General features: G+C 32.3%; 1 protein-coding gene across 1 annotated transcript in view; it reads right to left on the minus strand.

The window, feature by feature from the left end:
- Positions 1-18,079, minus strand: part of LOC111038825 (potassium voltage-gated channel protein Shaker) — a gene marked incomplete at its 5' end in the record, with an annotated part of 44,828 nt that extends 26,749 nt beyond the window's left edge. Inside the window, 2 exons of the mRNA XM_022322065.1 lie at positions 8,408-8,567; positions 17,943-18,079. Coding sequence (XP_022177757.1) covers positions 8,408-8,567; positions 17,943-18,079 — 297 coding nt within the window. The remainder of the gene's footprint in view (positions 1-8,407; positions 8,568-17,942) is intronic.
- Positions 18,080-18,967: the final 888 nt, after the last annotated feature.

The raw sequence follows: 18,967 nt of genomic DNA on the forward strand, positions 1-18,967 counted from the left end.
TTATTGTACGGTTAAAAAACATTATATTATGCCAGTTATATTTTTTGAAAAAAAATATTGATAAAACGATTAAATGAGAAAAATACCTAATAAATATCGAAATACTTGCCAAATAAAAATGCAATTGGTAATTTATTACTTTTTTAATATAATGGAGATGACATATTCTGTCGATATTAACTCCTGTTACCCAATCATAGTTTATTATGACATTTTGAATATTTTAAAAACTTTTTTATTTTACAAAATAGTTGAATTATTAAGACTATTGCACACTATAAAATTAGAATTACCTATATCCAAATTCGATTCTAAGCATAATTTATTTCTTCTGGTTTATTATATGTTACTACTTATTAGAATTATAAGAATATGATAACAACTACTATAAAACACTTTAAAAACAATATGTATATAAAAGTATGAGAATTATTTTATAATTTGCACAATAATAATATATGTAATCTATAATATCGTGTATAATATACTATTATTTATATATATTTTTTGGTATTATATTACTCATTATTGTGTAGTATCAATGATAGTTAATGGACTCACAACTGTCAATCATAACATACGCCATAGCGAATACTATAATGTGATTAATGATTATACAGTATGAATGTATGGTACTACAATAATATTGTTCTGATAGCTAAATATTTTAAACTAATAAAGTAACATTATATTGCATTTTTGGATCGATTTCGTGGTTATTGTTTTAGAAACCAAAAATTAACTGTCAAAAAAATATATTTAAATATGCAATATATGCATACTATTAAAATATCAACTATTCTAATAGGTGTCACGGTGTATTATTTACGTGCAATACATCAAGTTCTGGTGTTAGTTAATCCAATTCAACTGGTCAGGTCTACAGGTTTCAAAACCGGTACTCGACAGAAGAATTGCGGTCATATTATACTCCCGACGTTAATTAATAAGCGTGTTATACAATATTTTAGTGATTACGCGAACGTTATACTCGAGGGTGGGTAATTCGTCACACGAAAGGATGACGCGCATTATAAACCATTAGAGAATCATTAATTTGGACCCACCACAGCCGTCTAAAATAATAAATAACGTACATGGCTATATATATATGTATATACTATATATGACACCCGGTGTTCTACACGGAGTGTCCTCTTCTGCACTCCCCCTCCCCACAAAAAAAACCAAAAGACCATTTTTATTCTTCTCGCCCGCCATCCCTCTTCGTTGAGATTATTCTGCTAAAGGACTTTATAATATTTTATGTAATATATAACGATAATGTCATCGTGAAAATAGTAGACATCTACATAGTAAAAATCGTCTGCAGGCGGTGCAGATCGTCACAGTTTGTTCATGGCTTCATGCCGCATTCGTTGCAAGAGACAATCATACCGATATTATTTTTGTATGGAATTTGTACGAGAAATGATTACATTTATTTTAAATGTTTTTGAAAACGTACTCTGTATTTATATATTACCTAGGCATACTTGAAATAAAATAAATGAAAAGGAATGCATGAAGGACAAAATGAAGTAAAAACCGATACCTAACAGCTATATCATAAGCCATAATAAGTATTTATAATACAACACAAAACATTTAATATACATGGACTATGGACGAGTTGAAAACAGTAGATATATAATATATATATACGTAAATTGCGTAATAATATTACGGTGTTACTGTTAGGTACCTATATATGCTATATTAATTGCTTATACTTCAAATTCATACTGCAAAATGATGAACTCAACTTGCGATGACAAATTATAAAGGAAACTAAAAAAAACGGACTTGTTTCGCTTAAGTTATAAACGGTTGTTATTAATATGTTATTAATGATGTAGTATTTAAAATCGTAATAAAAACTATACGCGCCAAGTCCTAAAACCCATGTATTTACAAAGAAGCTTTATATATAATACATATTATATGGTGTAGTGGAGCTAAATCGTATGCGGTGGGGTGAGGGCTAAGGTTTTATTATAGTACGAACCCTCGTCATCCCGAGTTTACCGTTCGAGAGGACATGAAATACAGTCATTAATATCCTAATAATAGAATAGTGAGTACTATAATATTATAATGTACATTATTATGTATAATATATAAAACTACTATACGAGAGCAAAATATATGCGATGAATTATGTTTATCGACTTTTTTTCTGATGGCTATGCAAACGATGTACTTTCCGATTGATAATATATTATTCAGGTCGTTTCTGGTAAAACACGAAAATGATGACATTTTTCGTATTGTCGAATTCAGAAGTCAGATATCTTAAAACATAAAGTTGAAATCAAGTTCTAGTTTCAGTTGTTATTTTAAATCAAACATTATTATGGTATATTCGATTTTGTTGATGTCAAATACGTTTCAAATGTTGTTTTATTTAAAAAAAAATTTAGTTTGATTATTAATTTTTATAACGGAAAAAACGACCATATAAAAAGATTGCAGAAAATTCGAATTTATCGAAAAATACGAAGCTTGACATTTTCTTACACGATATGATGTCCAATATTTAGATAAAAAATTTTAATTAGCTAAAAACAATTAAAAAAAAAACCCACAGAAATGTATTGAATACACCGCACCAATTTAGGCTTATACTCGTAATAAAATATCAAAATATCAAACAAAGCATCCAAACAATAGATTAATCAAAAAAAAAAAATTATAACAACATTTCTGTGGAATATAAACTCATTCCACAGAAATGTCTATATTATAGAGTGATGGCAAAGTTTGAGTTTCTACAGTGTACAACAATATAATACTAAAAATTATACTATTTTTGAAAGAATAGGGTATGTATCTAGAAATAGATTTAAAAATCCAACCACAAGACCGATGATAAAAATAAAGGTTAACATACAATTATTGTGAAATCGAAGAAGAAAAAAAAAATGTATACAACCATAATTAATAAAATATGACAAAACTAAATATACATATTTGGAAACAAAAAACTATACTCGCATTACAAAACCGATGCGGCTCGAATGTGATTTAAAATTTCAATAATCGATTCCTGCAAGTTTTATAACGACTACTAACTGTTAACGAGGCAGTTTATTCGCATACACAGTAATAGTCGATTCACAAGCGTACAATATTCGATCGCGCGTGTATCGTCATCGTATTCCTCCCTATTTTATTTTCCGACAGACCGCGTTTACGAAATTTAGCGGTCCGTACGAGTTTTCCGAACATTAACTCGTAAAGCCGATACACATATTATAATATAATATACATATATATGTATAGACGTGCGTACCTGTATTATATATCATCGTATATGTAATGGCCGACTATAATAATATAACGACGAGCACGTGGCGTACTGGCGTGATACGCCTAATATAAATGCATTCGAGCGTACGTTATCACATTATCGTATGGAACTATTAGGAATCGCATTTAAAGTTTCGATTTTCAATATTATTTGCACTATAGCGTCAGGTAATGCAATTGAAAAAAAAAACCAAAATAATTAATCTCAAAAAAAAAAAAAATTGAATTTTAAATCCAATTGTATAATATAAAAATATAATACTCGAAACTATATACTATATTATAGAAGCTATAGAAAGCTGAGCGAGCGCCATTATAATATTATACTATTGTATTTTATTGTGTGGTGAAGAGAAAGCGTTTTTCAAGACGGGTTTCGAGGGGACGAAATTGAAAAAAGTAAGAAGGGATATTAACATATTATAATCTCCTAGTGTTCCACCCCTTTAATACTTCGATCACAGCGTACCCGTTGATGCAGCGTAACTTTGTGCCATGAAATATTCCTGTTAAATGTTATCATAATATCTTGTACGATTATGCTGTACACCTACACAGAATATCCGCGGTAACTCATATGCTATTAAAAATATTATATCGATTATAATATGGTTACGCGGCGAATAATTTTAGCGTTTATATTATGACCATAAAACGTGTATATACGTACCTAGGTACAATATAATATATGGGTTGATCCTGACGTAAGGCACTCATTATTTCTTCAAACAATACTGATTTTGAAAGTATTTCTTTACAATAGAGATTGATCCTTTTAAGAAGTTACATTAATTATCTCGAAAAGTATTAACATTCTTTGAATTTTTTTTTTTTAAATTTAGAATTATGCTTTTCTAAAACTGTATAATATTAAAAAAAATTTAACCCTTTTATTTATTGGTGAAACCTCAACCAACTTTTGATTTTCATATGGGAACATAATATGATAAAAAGGTCATAAATTAATAAAACCATATTTTTATAAATATTAGCATAACAATTTTTATTTTTCGTTATTTCGTTCCTGAGGTACAGCTCAAAGTTTGGTGATTTCAGGTGTTGATTATGTCATTCATTCATTTGTAAATACCAGGAGCTATAAGTGATGAATTCGATAACATTCAACCCAAGGTAACAATTAATAAGTGATAGCGATTGTACTTTGAACCCAAATCATTTATTAGCCTATCGACTTATTAGACATACCGAATTACGACGAATGATTAATAGAAAACTAGTTATTTAAATAACTGGATATTTGTATCACTACCGACTATAACACGTTCTTAAATCATCAAACTTTGAGGGATTGTATCTCGCAATCCAAATAACGAAAAATAAAAATTTTAATGCCAAATTTCATAAAAAAAATAGTTATAATGGTGTATGACCTTTTAATATGTGTTCCCATTTTAAAATCAAAAGTTGATAGCGGTTTCACCAATAAATATATAAGGGTGAAAAAATTGAAATAATATACAGTTTTATAAAAGCATAAATTTAAGTTTTTGAAAAAAAAATTGAAAAAAAGTTCATACTTTTTGAGATAATTAGTGTACCCTCCGTACTTCTTTTTACAATTCTTCCGTTTTCGGAAAAAATTGAGTTTTTACTATTTTTTATAGTTACCATACTTTTTAGTTTTTCTTTTTTTGAATGACAACATACATTTTTAACTTCATATTCCCAAGTAGGATATTTTTCAGAGTAATTCGATAAGTAATAAAATAATCAAATTTCGAACGAGATATTAGTGTTTAGAGTTTGGATAAGTCAATACCGCTCACCAGACTTTATATACTTTTAACGCAAACTATTTGTCTAAAATTCGATTTTTAAACATAAAAGTACTACAGATATTTAAAAATTAGTAAAAATATAATTTTTTTTTGAAAAATATTGTCCAATAACGACTGAAAAATTACAAATGAAAAATATTTTCAAAAACGTTAATAGTTTTTTGAAATAATGAGTGTCTTACGTTTACGTTTGTGTAGGTATATAAAATATGATTAACGATAGGACTTTAAATTATACTCGCGCGCGTCGTGAATTCCGCTCTCGAAACTTTTACCCGATTTTAGAGACTAATGAATGCGCACGAGGGCTCTTCACGTTCGCCGAGAGACGGCTGCTGCGTCGGCGGCAGGAGGGGGGAAAATCGCCCTCGATTTAGGACGCCGTCTCATCCATTCCTCCCCCACCTTTAGCCCCAACACATCTTCCATTGTACGACGAGCGTTATATTATATAAAAGTTAAGTGCCAGTATACCTATATTTTGTAGGTAGGTACCTATACACAATAATATAATGCGTACCTATATCACAGTATGAAATATTTATCGTACACAGTCCTCTTGAAATCTGACTGCGTTTATTGTAAACGGACCCCGAGCGGCAGTTCATCGGCGCTCGAACATTTTGGACCCATAACGACAGAGGAATAATATATGACGATCCCGCCCGCGGATATTATAGACATAGAGCCGCCGTATGCGATTCTATGTCCGACGTATTCGTCTCAGGGTTTTTATTTAGAATTTTCATCACGTCGATCGGCCCTGCGATGGTTCACCTTTTTACTATCAACGATATTTTTAAATACATCCTCGACTATAATATTACACAGGTGACAGGTAGGACATCAAGGATCGTATTATGCAGTACAAAATTAAATTAATTTATTTCAAAAAAACCACGGTTGGATATCATTTCTTAACTTCTGAACGGAGTTTCATTATTGACCACTGCTCTATAGATAACTCTCACAATAAACTTTTAATTTGACACTTGTGCTCTTTATTACAATTTTGTCGTTTGTTGTTTTTTTCGCTCGACTTTATTGTACCACTCAGATGCATTTAAAATATCGAGTACATAATACCTATAGCCTGTATATCTATATATTATACGAGTAGTTGGTATGTATCGAAAGTGTATTATTATCATTGAACTTTATATATTCAATCGAATAAAAAAAACTTTATTTTAATTAAAAATAATATTATAACACGTTGAGTTATCCTTATGGCTTATGTCATTAAATGCATACAGGTTTTTTAATGGTTACTTATAAATTAAATTAAATTTAAATAAATGAATACAATTGAGTAATTCATTATATTTTTATGACAATTTAAAATAACTTAAGCGCAAAGTTGTACCAACAACATTTTTATTGCGATTTCATTCTATACGTAGATATAGTAACTACACATACACAACGACATGCGTCTGCATATTAAGATATATTATTATAAGTTTTGAATAATATACTTTATATCTGTATACCTATAGTTATATTTAATACCGTTTAAGTTAATTTTACTCAATGATAATACATTCACGATTGTTTTGGCGTTTTTCTCTCGTTTAGTAATCAGGATGACTCCGTGACTGCTATTCTATACATTTTTTTTAAATATATAGGGTACTTGTAAAAAATTAAAATCCTCCACGATAATGTAAACTCAGTTACAGCAGTTCGGGTGGTACTACACAATTTTACACGGGGAACACACGTTTCGAGTGCACACTTAACAATATCAAGCGATCTCAATTTATTATTATATTATGTTTCACATCAACGTGTGAATAATAAAAAAGATAATAATAAAAGAAAGCCGTTTAAAAAGTCCAATATCCGGTCTAGACGTTGGAGCTGCGGGTATAGTATTACAAACTGGCGTTTCCTCAAAATATATCGAAAGTCTCAACAACGATGTCAAATGTCAATATACATATATTATGCTAGTTTCGAATTAAACTTGACGGGTAATTGATACCTCCTCCGTCCCCTACAGATCCCACTCTATATTATCACGAACCCTACACAAAATATATGCGCGTAAGGATATTATAAGGAGAAGGTGGTTTTCGTGAAAGCTCTCTTGTAATTTCGTCGTGTTGACAACATCAGCAGCCGACACCTCATCCACAGCCCAGCCGACCGATCACTATTCCCTCCAAAGGTTTGTACCCCTAAACCGACCCTTCGGTGTGCACGCCTGCTGTGTCATTTCAATGTAAATTGTTTGGACAGTGATATATATGACTATCGTTTCTCAATGACCACTCGGCGTCCGTCAATCACGATCCGTTTTGAAAAGTCAACTGTGGCTGAAGCGCGCGCATGTCAAAACGAATCGTTAGCCTAAAAAGGAGCTATAGCATCAGAAGAAATCGAATTTGCGTAAATTGCTGTTATCAAACATGTACGCACTTATTAAACTGGGAAATCCGTTGAACGTAATACTCAATACGATTCTACTTACTTTTTATTAGGTATTTCAAAAACTATAAACGTTTTATAAAACAATTTTTTATATAATTACGAAATTATGATAGGTTTCTAAAAAAATAAAACTTTTTTATCTCGAGTTTTTATTTGTATAGGTTTTACTTTTTTGTAACAACGCTCATTTTGATTCTTTATTCCAAAGTAGAATATTGTTTTTAAAATGTTGACGAGTAGAGTGTAGTGGTAGCAGGTAGATAAACCACACAATTAGTGGGAAAACCACCTCATCGCTTAAATAAACTTTAAATGCTTCTTCTTAACTAATAAATTACTATCGATCGAAATTTGAATTATATAGATCAAAACACTCCGAATAATATTCTACTTTATACTAAAACCTACGTCATCATTTAATAGAGAAAAAAACTTTAAAGATGACTTTACTAAACAAATTATAAATATAAAAAATAATAAAAATGAAGCTTTGTAGTTATTTAAAATCTCGTAAAAAAATATTTCCAAGAACGTAAGTTTTTTTTTAAAAATAATGTGTGTCCTGCGTTAAATGGATCACCCTTTATACACTTATAGTTTTAAAGATATTATATACTAAGTCAACAGTCACACACAGACACATAATATGACAGAGTATTATATGCTTAATACAGACCAAATATTGTCATAGCCCTAGGGTTTGAGTAAGACGAGTAAGTAAGTATATAATATGCCTTGCAGAAGCATCAAACAAAATAACGTGTTTAGTATATTTTACTATTTTTGGTGACGAAATTATATGCATACTTATAATACTTATTATAAATTATAATATAATAATATTATGTTTGTTTACTCACGTTGATTGTTACTCTTTCGCAAAAGTCGTGGTCGTGCGGTATCGGTTCGAATGTCGCGCTCCCCGAACAGTGTTGAGGATGACCGTGTGTGAGGCCTGTTCCAAGATTTGCCCCTGGACCACAGCCGTCTTCGTCTTGGGTACTGAGTTTCGGCAGAGACCTAAAGAACGTGTAGAATTAATTTATAATGAAAATAGGTAGTCAGTTTTTATTTTTATCAAATGTTCTAGAGTTAACCTTTTTTCTTTCAATGGCCAAAAAATAATATACATTTTTCATGGGCCACAATTTGGAGATACCTTATTTGTCTTTAAACATACATGTCTAGTCATATCAAATTTATTTTATTAAAGTTCATAACTTTTAGGTACCTACATTATTTAACAAGGTATTTACAGACAAACAAAGTTTTAATCCGCCGTTTCCAGTCCATACTATATCTTAGTTCGTGGTTCTTACACAAATTATAAATTTTACTCACGGGCCTAATAAAATGTCTATGAGGGTTGCAGGTTGTTTCCGACCACTGCTCTAGAGACATTAACGCTGTACAATATGATTCTCGAATGTGTTTCATTAGGTTTAACCTTTAGATATGAAAAATATATACATAATATATTACATATATTTATTATGTCACAGAGATTGCATTAAGTACCTAGGTAATTATTCTTATACAGTCCCTACTGCCTACGCAGTTGGTAGTCTATTATGATATGGAATAAAAAATCATTTCAAGAGTCTTTTACAACTTGACAAGCGAATCATTTTTTGAAAATTCATTATAACATTATTTATACATACGGTGTTTAAAATTTTTAAGTTTTGTTAAATATATACATATATTTATACTATAAAATATAGATAGCAGAGACTAGTTTATTTGAATGTGAATGTCCTACAGTAATTATTGAGTATAAAAATCATCCGACTATAAGCGTGAGAGATAAACATAAATAAAAATGTTAAAAATAAGACCTATATTAATATTTTATTATCCAACCCATGTAAATTAATATGATATGCAAGAGTTGCAAAAATGTTGGCCATTTCGTAAAAGAGAATTGAAGAATAGTTATAGACAAATTAATGTTTATTGGATCACTTATTACTCTTTGAAGTCCTCTGAGAGCCGTTACAACGACTACTATTTCTTATTATTATTACTTGGTACGTCTTAGTATTTTAATATATTCATATTAACTACATTATATATAGGTAGGTAAATTTAAATACTACTGATATCTCACAGAAACCGCATTAATCGATCTAACTGAATTTTTAATCACTTTTTACCAAATGAGTTTATAATTTAAGCTATTAGGTACATGTTAATATCCATCGAAACATGACATAATTATTATCATAAGCTGGTAGACATTATGTTACATATTAAATCTGGTTTAAAAAAACGTCCTACCTAGTTTATCCCAATCTCGATTTCTACCCTATTATTAGTGTGCATTGCATTATAATAGTATATGGTATTAAAGTATAAATATATGTATATATACAACTAGCGCGTTAGTTATAAATAAATAATGCTATACGACGTATACATCGCAGCAGTACGTCTGGTCGTGAAGTGAAAGAGGACGAAAAAACGGAAAATATTAGGAATAACCAGCGAGCTGTTGTTGTTATATTGTGCCGTGTTTTTGTCAGCCCAATTACTGAGAATGAAATAATAGTAATAATAATAATAATAAAAATATGCTGAAATCCGTTAAAAATTTGCGAAATCGACTGAGACCTGTGTTCCAGGGCTACGAGTATATTTAGGTACCTAACCGCAATTTAATGCGCACATATTTTTAACACAAAATAGTATACGGTATGTGTTTTCTGCTACGAGATTCGGTGTGTCCTCATCAATCAGTCCTCTTTAGGCGACGACGACGTGCAAAAAGGTTTGAATGTGGTGGGAAGGGATGGAGACTGCGAAAAGTACGAGAAAATAATAATAATCATAATATATGTTTATAAATTGGTAGGTAGTAATACTGACTGTATTGTTCTATTCACATGTGATGCTGGTATCGCGCTGGTTAGGGAGTGGAAAAAAACAATTTATCGAGTGCGACTGCAGCAGCGATACGCGTACCCCTATTTTTCTATTACGCGTAGTATATACGTACAATATATGTATACACGAGATCATAAATCATATAATAGATACCTTTACACAATCAGTTTATTAATGTGTCTGTTATCTAAGTTTGCTGAGGCGATTGTTTTGGTAACCACTGCAGAACGTGGGTCGGGGGCACGACTGCCGGTAACCGTGGTTACCGCTACAGACCAGACAGCGCGGCGACAAAACCCATAAACCACTACCGCTGCCGCCGCCACGACCCGACTGATTATCGAAACTATGTTCTGGGTTTTTTTTTTTGTGTGTGTGTAGTCTGTTACGACGACGAAGCAAAATGCTACGTAACCAAAATAATAATAAAAAAACACCCTTCTCTTATTTACAATGAAAACAACGATGAAGACGGTGGAAGGTAGAAGGAGAGTGTTGGCAAAAATACCCTACAATTTGAACAGAATAGTATAAACTCAGTTGGAAGATGCACCCAGACACATGTATACACGTCACATAATATAAATACACATAATTTTTGGTTTTTGTTGGAAATAGACTCCTTTTTTGTTTTCATTTCGTTGTTTTTTTAGAGAGGGAAAAGGGGAGGGGGAAACTATAATACTATAATTATATTGTGTTCTAGTCGACACGTTTGTAAAACAAAAATAGTATAACTTGTACTGTACGATATTTTATATTGTTATGCGTTACGCGTAGTTATTATGTCATTATTATTGTGTTTCTAGTTCGGGCTACCATAATAACAGATCATATTCACTATTGTTAGTTTACCACTAAATTATGTATAGTATAATAGTGCACGTTAGGGTCATAATTTTTTAACTATTATTTTATCATGTTGTTTACAGTCGAAACCGTTTACACGAAACAATATTATCTCTACTATAATGTCAGAGTTATTCGATATGAATGTCGTGGTTTATGAGCATAACTGTAGATCGTCCAATAGCATATAGAAGTAAATCGCATTTGACACAAAATTTGAGTAGGTGGTATACAAATTATAACTTAAAAAAATTATTATATTTCCTTGTATAATATATAATATTATATTGCATGGAAATTATATGGCCGACCAGGTGACCAAAATGGTTTTAAATGCCACTATTAATGAAATATTGAAAGTCCCAACGTCAAAACCTTTTTTTCACAAAGAAAACATATCAACTTGGAAAAACCTTATGAAACTTAATACCACCAATTAATGATTTAAACGTCCAATAGAATTATGTCCAAAATATTTTACAACACTTAACAAAAATAAACACACAATGCAGTATAAAAGTAGAAGCACTCCCAAGTCACCCCGATCATAAAGTTTTTTCCTTGAAGTTAAATACTAAATAAACAAATAAATAAACTTTCTTTAAGTACTTATTTTGCACAACTTATTTTAAAAACATAATCTATATTGTATGCTAATTGCCCTTGTTGGTGAAACCTTAATTATATTTAAATTAAAATAACAATATGCATAATAATTACTACATACTACCTTTTTGTATATTCTATGGGTTTGTCATATGAATGTGAGAAATGTATAACCATTGTGTTTTTAGACTCTGAGCGGAGAGATGAATGAATTAATTCAAAATAAAGTGTTATTGTTGTTGCTTCTTAAAATACAATTGGGAGTGATTTCTGGTGGCGGATTGAATTTAGTTGTTATTTTTAATTTTTAAGTGCCGTCAAAACTTAAAAAATATCATACAATATCACACATTTGTTTTTCTTTGTACAGATTACAATACAATGCTAAGGGCAGATATGTTTTAAAATCGCTTAAAGTTGAAAAGTTTGACAAAATACTTCAAAATCACGAAAATTTAAAAATTATTTTGCAATTGAAACTTGAACATATATTAAGTATTAATATGCTGGTTTTATATTTATAAAAATAACATGTTCAAAAATAAAAATCTATATTGATTCTAACTGAAAAAATAAAACTACCATATTATACTATTATTACAATTGAACCACCTATTTGAGGAACGACGTAAGTCACAAAATATCACAAATTGAGATATTGAGTGGAATGCATCATCAAAATATGATAGACGGATCATGTGTGAACATTTGCAAAAAAAATATTTAATTTTACCAATGTCAATAATTGAAGGGAAATAACCACAGTTTTTTCTTTTTTCTCCGAATCATCTTATACTGACTTACGTAGTTTCTGAAAAATAGGTAGTTCAATTGTGGAGTATTGTAACTAAAATTTATTGATACGGAAAAAAAGTACCTATTAATTTTGGTTTTGTTAAATTGCATTTAACGAAAATTGTATTTAGTTTTAATCTTGAAGCACAATATTTCAACACCCCACTTCCTTTCTAAACATGTAACTTGTATATTACATTTGGTATTCAAATTTAATGGATATTGATATAATTTAATTTAAAATAATTTACATAAATCAGCCATTATATATTTTTAACTTTTGACTTCTAAGCTTAGGTAACCCAAAAAGTTTACCCACTATGAATATTTATAATAACCGTGGCTTTCTGAAAAAAACCAGTGATAGTTGTTTTAAAAACATTTTTGACACGGCGAGACAGACAACAACGTAAAATAAATGTACATAATATATTGTGTACGTTGATCAAATTTGCAAGTAACATATTCTACTTAACTTGACGCGTATGATGTATAAGTACGAGTGTATCGTATATATACTTTTATCTGCCGCAAAGCTTCTATATATTATATGCAGTTATAACGAACTAGACAGTAGTTATGTAATACAATATAATACATTTTATCACTCGTCCTAAACGATCTTAATTAGGTTGGTAATATTATGCATGACACTCAAATACGCGTGTATAATAATATTACGATTCACAGTATATAATTATTAATTATTATACCGTACGTAGTTTTCGAGCGATGATTCCACCCTGCATATAACTTACGTCTTCGCCGCTACGAAAAGTCCGAACGAAACTCGCACATAGCTACAGCGTGTCTAGACGGATAAAAATGATGGCTATTTTAAATTCAATATTTAATAAAAATAAAAAAGGTGTATGAAAATATGGAGTCACACAAAAGTCTGCTACTGTAGACCAAACGAACAGCATGCAGCATAATAATGATGCAATGTGCATAAATCTTAATATTATATTATATTATTATATTTCACGCCTATACATAAAATGGGTTGTTCGTGAAATATGGCATTTGAATTTGGCCTCAATCAGTCTTATTTCATCTATACGAACACATGACCGCGTAATTCTGTAATTGTACATACTATTATTATTATTGTTATAGTGTGTTAGTTCATTAATATTGTGAGGACTCGATATTGTCGAATTGTATACCATAATAATAATATTATTCCAAACCGTTTAACAATATGATATAGTAATAATAATTAATAATGTGACGGTCGTTTTGTTGGGATAATTAGAATATATAATTTATGATAGGTACGCACATTATTATGAACTGTGCCAAGTTCCAATATACCGATTCACGTGCCTCATGGTTTATAATATCTACTTATATTCTATTATTAGGTACAGGAGTTATCAGAGTATCGTATCATTCGTATCGCACTATTGCTTATATCAAATGGGATGATAACGCGCAGTCCGTTATGGTGATGGTAATAAATATATTGCTTGGAAATTAATTTTTAAATTTAATATAATATTTATCTAGATGCTCCGCATTTATAATAGTGAGGTAGAGCCCAAGCAGGTCTGGTAATTATATATTATATTTCAGTATAATATTATACAGAAAATGATGAAAACTAAATTCAACTATGTGGAAAACGACACAAAAATAAAATTATAAAATTGTGCTGCCGGGGATCATAGATAGAAATACAAATTTGAAGTTCGAGTGATAATTTAGAATGTATAACACAGTTGTATTGTAAGGTTTCTAGATATTTTGGGCCGACAGAATTTCCCTTCACATGTTTAAAACAATACTAGAACACTTATAGTGCCAAAAAAAAAAATTAAAAACCTAGATCTCAGGCGTCGTAACGTTTTAGTAGTTTACCCTAATGGAACATTTCGCTGTTTGAATCGGTCTGAACTTGTACGGGGGGCTTGACGATAAATTGTTATCCCAGCTCCTTCAATATATAATATACACTTGACATTTCATACCAAACGTTTGCCAAGACCCTGAAACCACTTTCCGGTTTTCAGATTTATCATTTATATTTCTTTCTGGGCGACCGGCGTGAAAAAACAACGCGATAAATTAATAACACGACGTCAGGAAATATAAAGAACCTACAAACACGCACACAACTCACTCACACACGCACACGCACACACACACACACACACACACACACACCACTATCAGAACTAGCTAAAATGAACGTTCAACGAGTTATCGTCAGTAAAAACAATATCGTGAACAAGTTGTTATTTTCTCAACATCTTATATGCGCCATTATGTCACACACGTTCACAGGGTGAAAAAGTCCCGAAATTTGGGTAAATTGTAAAAATCGAGAAATTACTATTAATTGTTAACTTAAAAATATATAATATACTGTGTATCGATTACTGTAAAGGTAAAATATTTATCTCATCACTGTTAAAACTATTATTGCTTTACGTTTTAAATCATAATAAAATACATGCTGAGTTACATAAAAAAAATAGATTACCTAATTACCTGTGTAAATAGAATTTAATAAACCCATTATAGGCGTAACGTGATGAATTTATGGGAGGGGGCTATAACCTATAATGTTTTGGTATACAACATAATTATAAAAATGTAACCAAGAAAAAAGTATCAGTGGTTGTGAAATAGGTGGAGGAGGGGGGATAGATCTCCAATCATGACCTTTTTTTTTAATATTTAATATCTGATAACCGTAAATTATATTTTTAATAATTAAATACTGCATGTTAAAAATCAGTCATATCCACGCCCCCATGACAAAATCATTTGAATACTACTGTACTGCATATGACATCGTATTTACACTACTTCGTTTAAATTTTTTTACATATATAAAATAGAAATATATATTGTATAATACTATCGAAGGAAAACGAAACGTTGCGAACTGTGATTTCGTTAAAATCGATTCTGCGAAAATAAAGTGTGTGATTATATTATTATTACTTTAAATGATGTATTATCGAATACCGTTTTGTGCCTATATAGACTAAAATGGTGCGTCTAATATAATATACGGAAGCTTTTCATTGTCATGTCGTGAGTCACAAAAATAAATCGTCATAAAAACAAATGGGCGTATTATACATAACGTGACCATACGTCCCGCTTTCAAGCTTTGTGTCCCGCTACCCCCAAATAACTTAAAAATGTCCCACTTTGAAGAAAGGGGACCTGTGGTAAGTATTTAACGTAATCAAAATCATTATTTTGTATATGTATATACTTATTATACTTTATAGCTTTATAGATACGTCATACTGTGGACAGGTATACATGTACTGTAAAAGTGTAAGACCCATAGCCCATAGACAAAAATAATACAAAATGTACGTAATTGTAGCTGCAGATAGTTATCACTTATCGCTGCAACCGCGTCGTCTGAGAGAATCGCCAATTAATTTATTACACATATTGGTATTTATTAATTTATTATCTTAGTTTATCTGCCGCCTTATTCGGTTAATTGGTGGATCCAGAAATATAGAAAACCAGCCGAATAATTTACTCTATTATTATTATTACTATTAGTTTATTATTTAAGTTTTCTGTTTTTATTTTTATTAAAAAAATTAATGTTTTTTTATTTATGCACTGAGCTTCACTATATTTCTAGTGTTGTCATTTTATGCAAAATTATATGATTTTGTTATTTAAGCTTACAGGTATCCCGCTTTCAAGAAATCAATAATATGGTCACATTAATTATACATAATATTGGGTAGATGATAATAATAATAATAATTTTAGGTATCGCGTCTTATCAGTCGGTTCGGGTTGGTATTCGACAGTAAATAGGTGTAGGCACTGTGATGACGGTCGTCTGTAGATCGGGGGAGGGGGGGGATTTCGCAGTGTTATACGATAATCGTAATATATTATAGTATTGCGTAGCAGCTGCAGCAGACGAAAAAAACGGCAAAGGCGACGACGGGCGCGGTTGATTAACGGCGACGAATGAATAATAATAATATTATGTGTATATGTTTTTCTTTTTTCACTCGGCCCGATGACGGTGGTGGCGGCGACGAGGAAATGATGAAATACGACATTTAATTAACCGCGAAAAACGGGCCCGTAAGGAGTCGGCCGGTCGGAAAGACGATTTAGTATAATATATTGCGCCCCGAGAAGGGGTGAGGTGGGAAGAGGGGTGGGGGGAGAGAGAAGACGCGCGAGAATTTATTTATTTTTATCCTGCTCGCGCGGGTCGGCCGTTGTCAGACTCGAGCGCACACGGGCCGCATAAGGTTATCGTATGCAAATAAATTGTACTGCCCCGATCCAAACAAGTGTAGCCGGTACCTAATACCCTGCAATGAAGGTCGAATCGTAATAAGACGCGGGCCCAAGCTCACTTCAACCGCAAAAATATATATTATGAGTATACGTATATTATACATTTACGAGATGGCAACCGAACCTATATATCGAACACATTCGAACAACCCCCCCCCCCCAAATTTGAAAAATCCGAACCGTTCGAATTTCGTTGGAAATTGCAAATTAATAAATACTACATTATAGGAATCGATAATACTTCAAATTCAAACTAGGACATTTAAAAAGGCAGTTTTAGAAAAACCTAGTTCGATACACCGATAAACTGTTACGAGTACATGAATTATGTACAATTGTTTTCAAGCTTTACTTTACGGTTGGATTTTGCTGCTTCCCTTTACGTTATGTATACTGTGTATTATTATATTTTATCCTATGGCAAAAATAAATAGATACCATTTTATTATTATTACTATTATCATATTATAAAATGTCCTGATCCTAAATAGAATACAATTTTTACTTCCTGTACTTTTTGAGAGTTAAATTGGATATTTTTTTGTTTAAAATAAAAACAGGTAGTCAATACATTTTGAGTTAATAGTAATCGTTCAAATAATGGATTCGAGTTCGAGAAAAATAACAAAGTTTGAATTCGAGTTTGAGTTCTTGAAAATTGAAGTTCGACCCAGCTCTAAATTTATAATAATATATTATACAGGATAGCGTATATATTGGAAAAAGTGTGTGACGTAGTTTTTTTTCGCGATTTTTTCAATGCAGACCACAGGAATATTACGAAAACACTTCTATATTTCCGCAAGTCGGTGGTCCTACGACATGACGCAAACCCGAAATACACAATGACAACAACAACAACAACAACAACAACAACAGCAATAACAACAATAACGATAATGATAATGATAATAGTATTTAATATTATGTATATCCGGACTCGAAACGTACTTTCCGGCATCGTCACCGTCTACCAAGCTGGCACCCCGGGGGCGTGGGTCCTGTCTCGGTTTGAGGACAGGGGTCAGCCCCCATTTCTCAACGAACTCGATCCGGGAAATGTTGGTCCCGTTGGGATGTTCGGCCCGTCAGCAGCATCAGACGCGGCAGTGACCGGTGGTGCACGCGGTCGCGAGCGGCGGCGGCGGCGTCGGCCGTCCGCGCGCTTTACGCGCCGCCGGGTCGGCTCACGACGGCCATTTTATGCAAAATGATATGATTTTGTTATTTAAGCTTACAGGTATCCCGCTTTCAAGAAATCAATAATATGGTCACATTAATTATACATAATATTGGGTAGATGATAATAATAATAATAATTTTAGGTATCGCGTCTTATCAGTCGGTTCGGGNCCGCTGCGGCACCGATCGGGGCGGCGGCACGCACCGGACGCCGGCGGCGGCGGCGGTCACCGCCCGCGCACCACCGCTACGACGTGATACGACAGCACGACGGACGAGTACGACGGGATCGCGATTGTTAATACCAATGAATTATTGTCTCGCCGTCATGTCCGGCCGCCGAGCGTGTAACGTACGCGTAACGAGAGAGTCAAATGCGCGACGTCGCTATGACGTTATGCCGCACGTTTGGTAGAAAGAAGATGCGCCGAGCGAGTCGTACACGACGATCTGTCGCAGTCTCTATTTCCGGCGGCACCGAGCGAAACTTCGTCGCGAGCACGACACGCCGCGGCGCGTCCGCATGATCGATAGATGCGTGCACGATCGCGATCTATGAACAATTTTTTCGTCACACTACTACTTAAAAATATTATATTATATCGTCGTCTTTATATAATGTTTATTATTATTTTAACCGTTTAATTTTATGATTGAAATTTATCAAAGTCGTCAGTCGTCGTCGCGGTGACTCCTCGCCGTACGCGCGCGTGTGCAACACTACTCACCACCGGCGGTACGGTCGCTCGTATACGACACACTAATACGACGCACACGCGCGCGCGCCCGTTTGG

The sequence above is a fragment of the Myzus persicae genome, unplaced genomic scaffold (genome assembly GCF_001856785.1).
Source record: "Myzus persicae strain clone G006 unplaced genomic scaffold, MPER_G0061.0, whole genome shotgun sequence".
Taxonomy (NCBI): Eukaryota; Metazoa; Arthropoda; class Insecta; order Hemiptera; family Aphididae; genus Myzus; species Myzus persicae.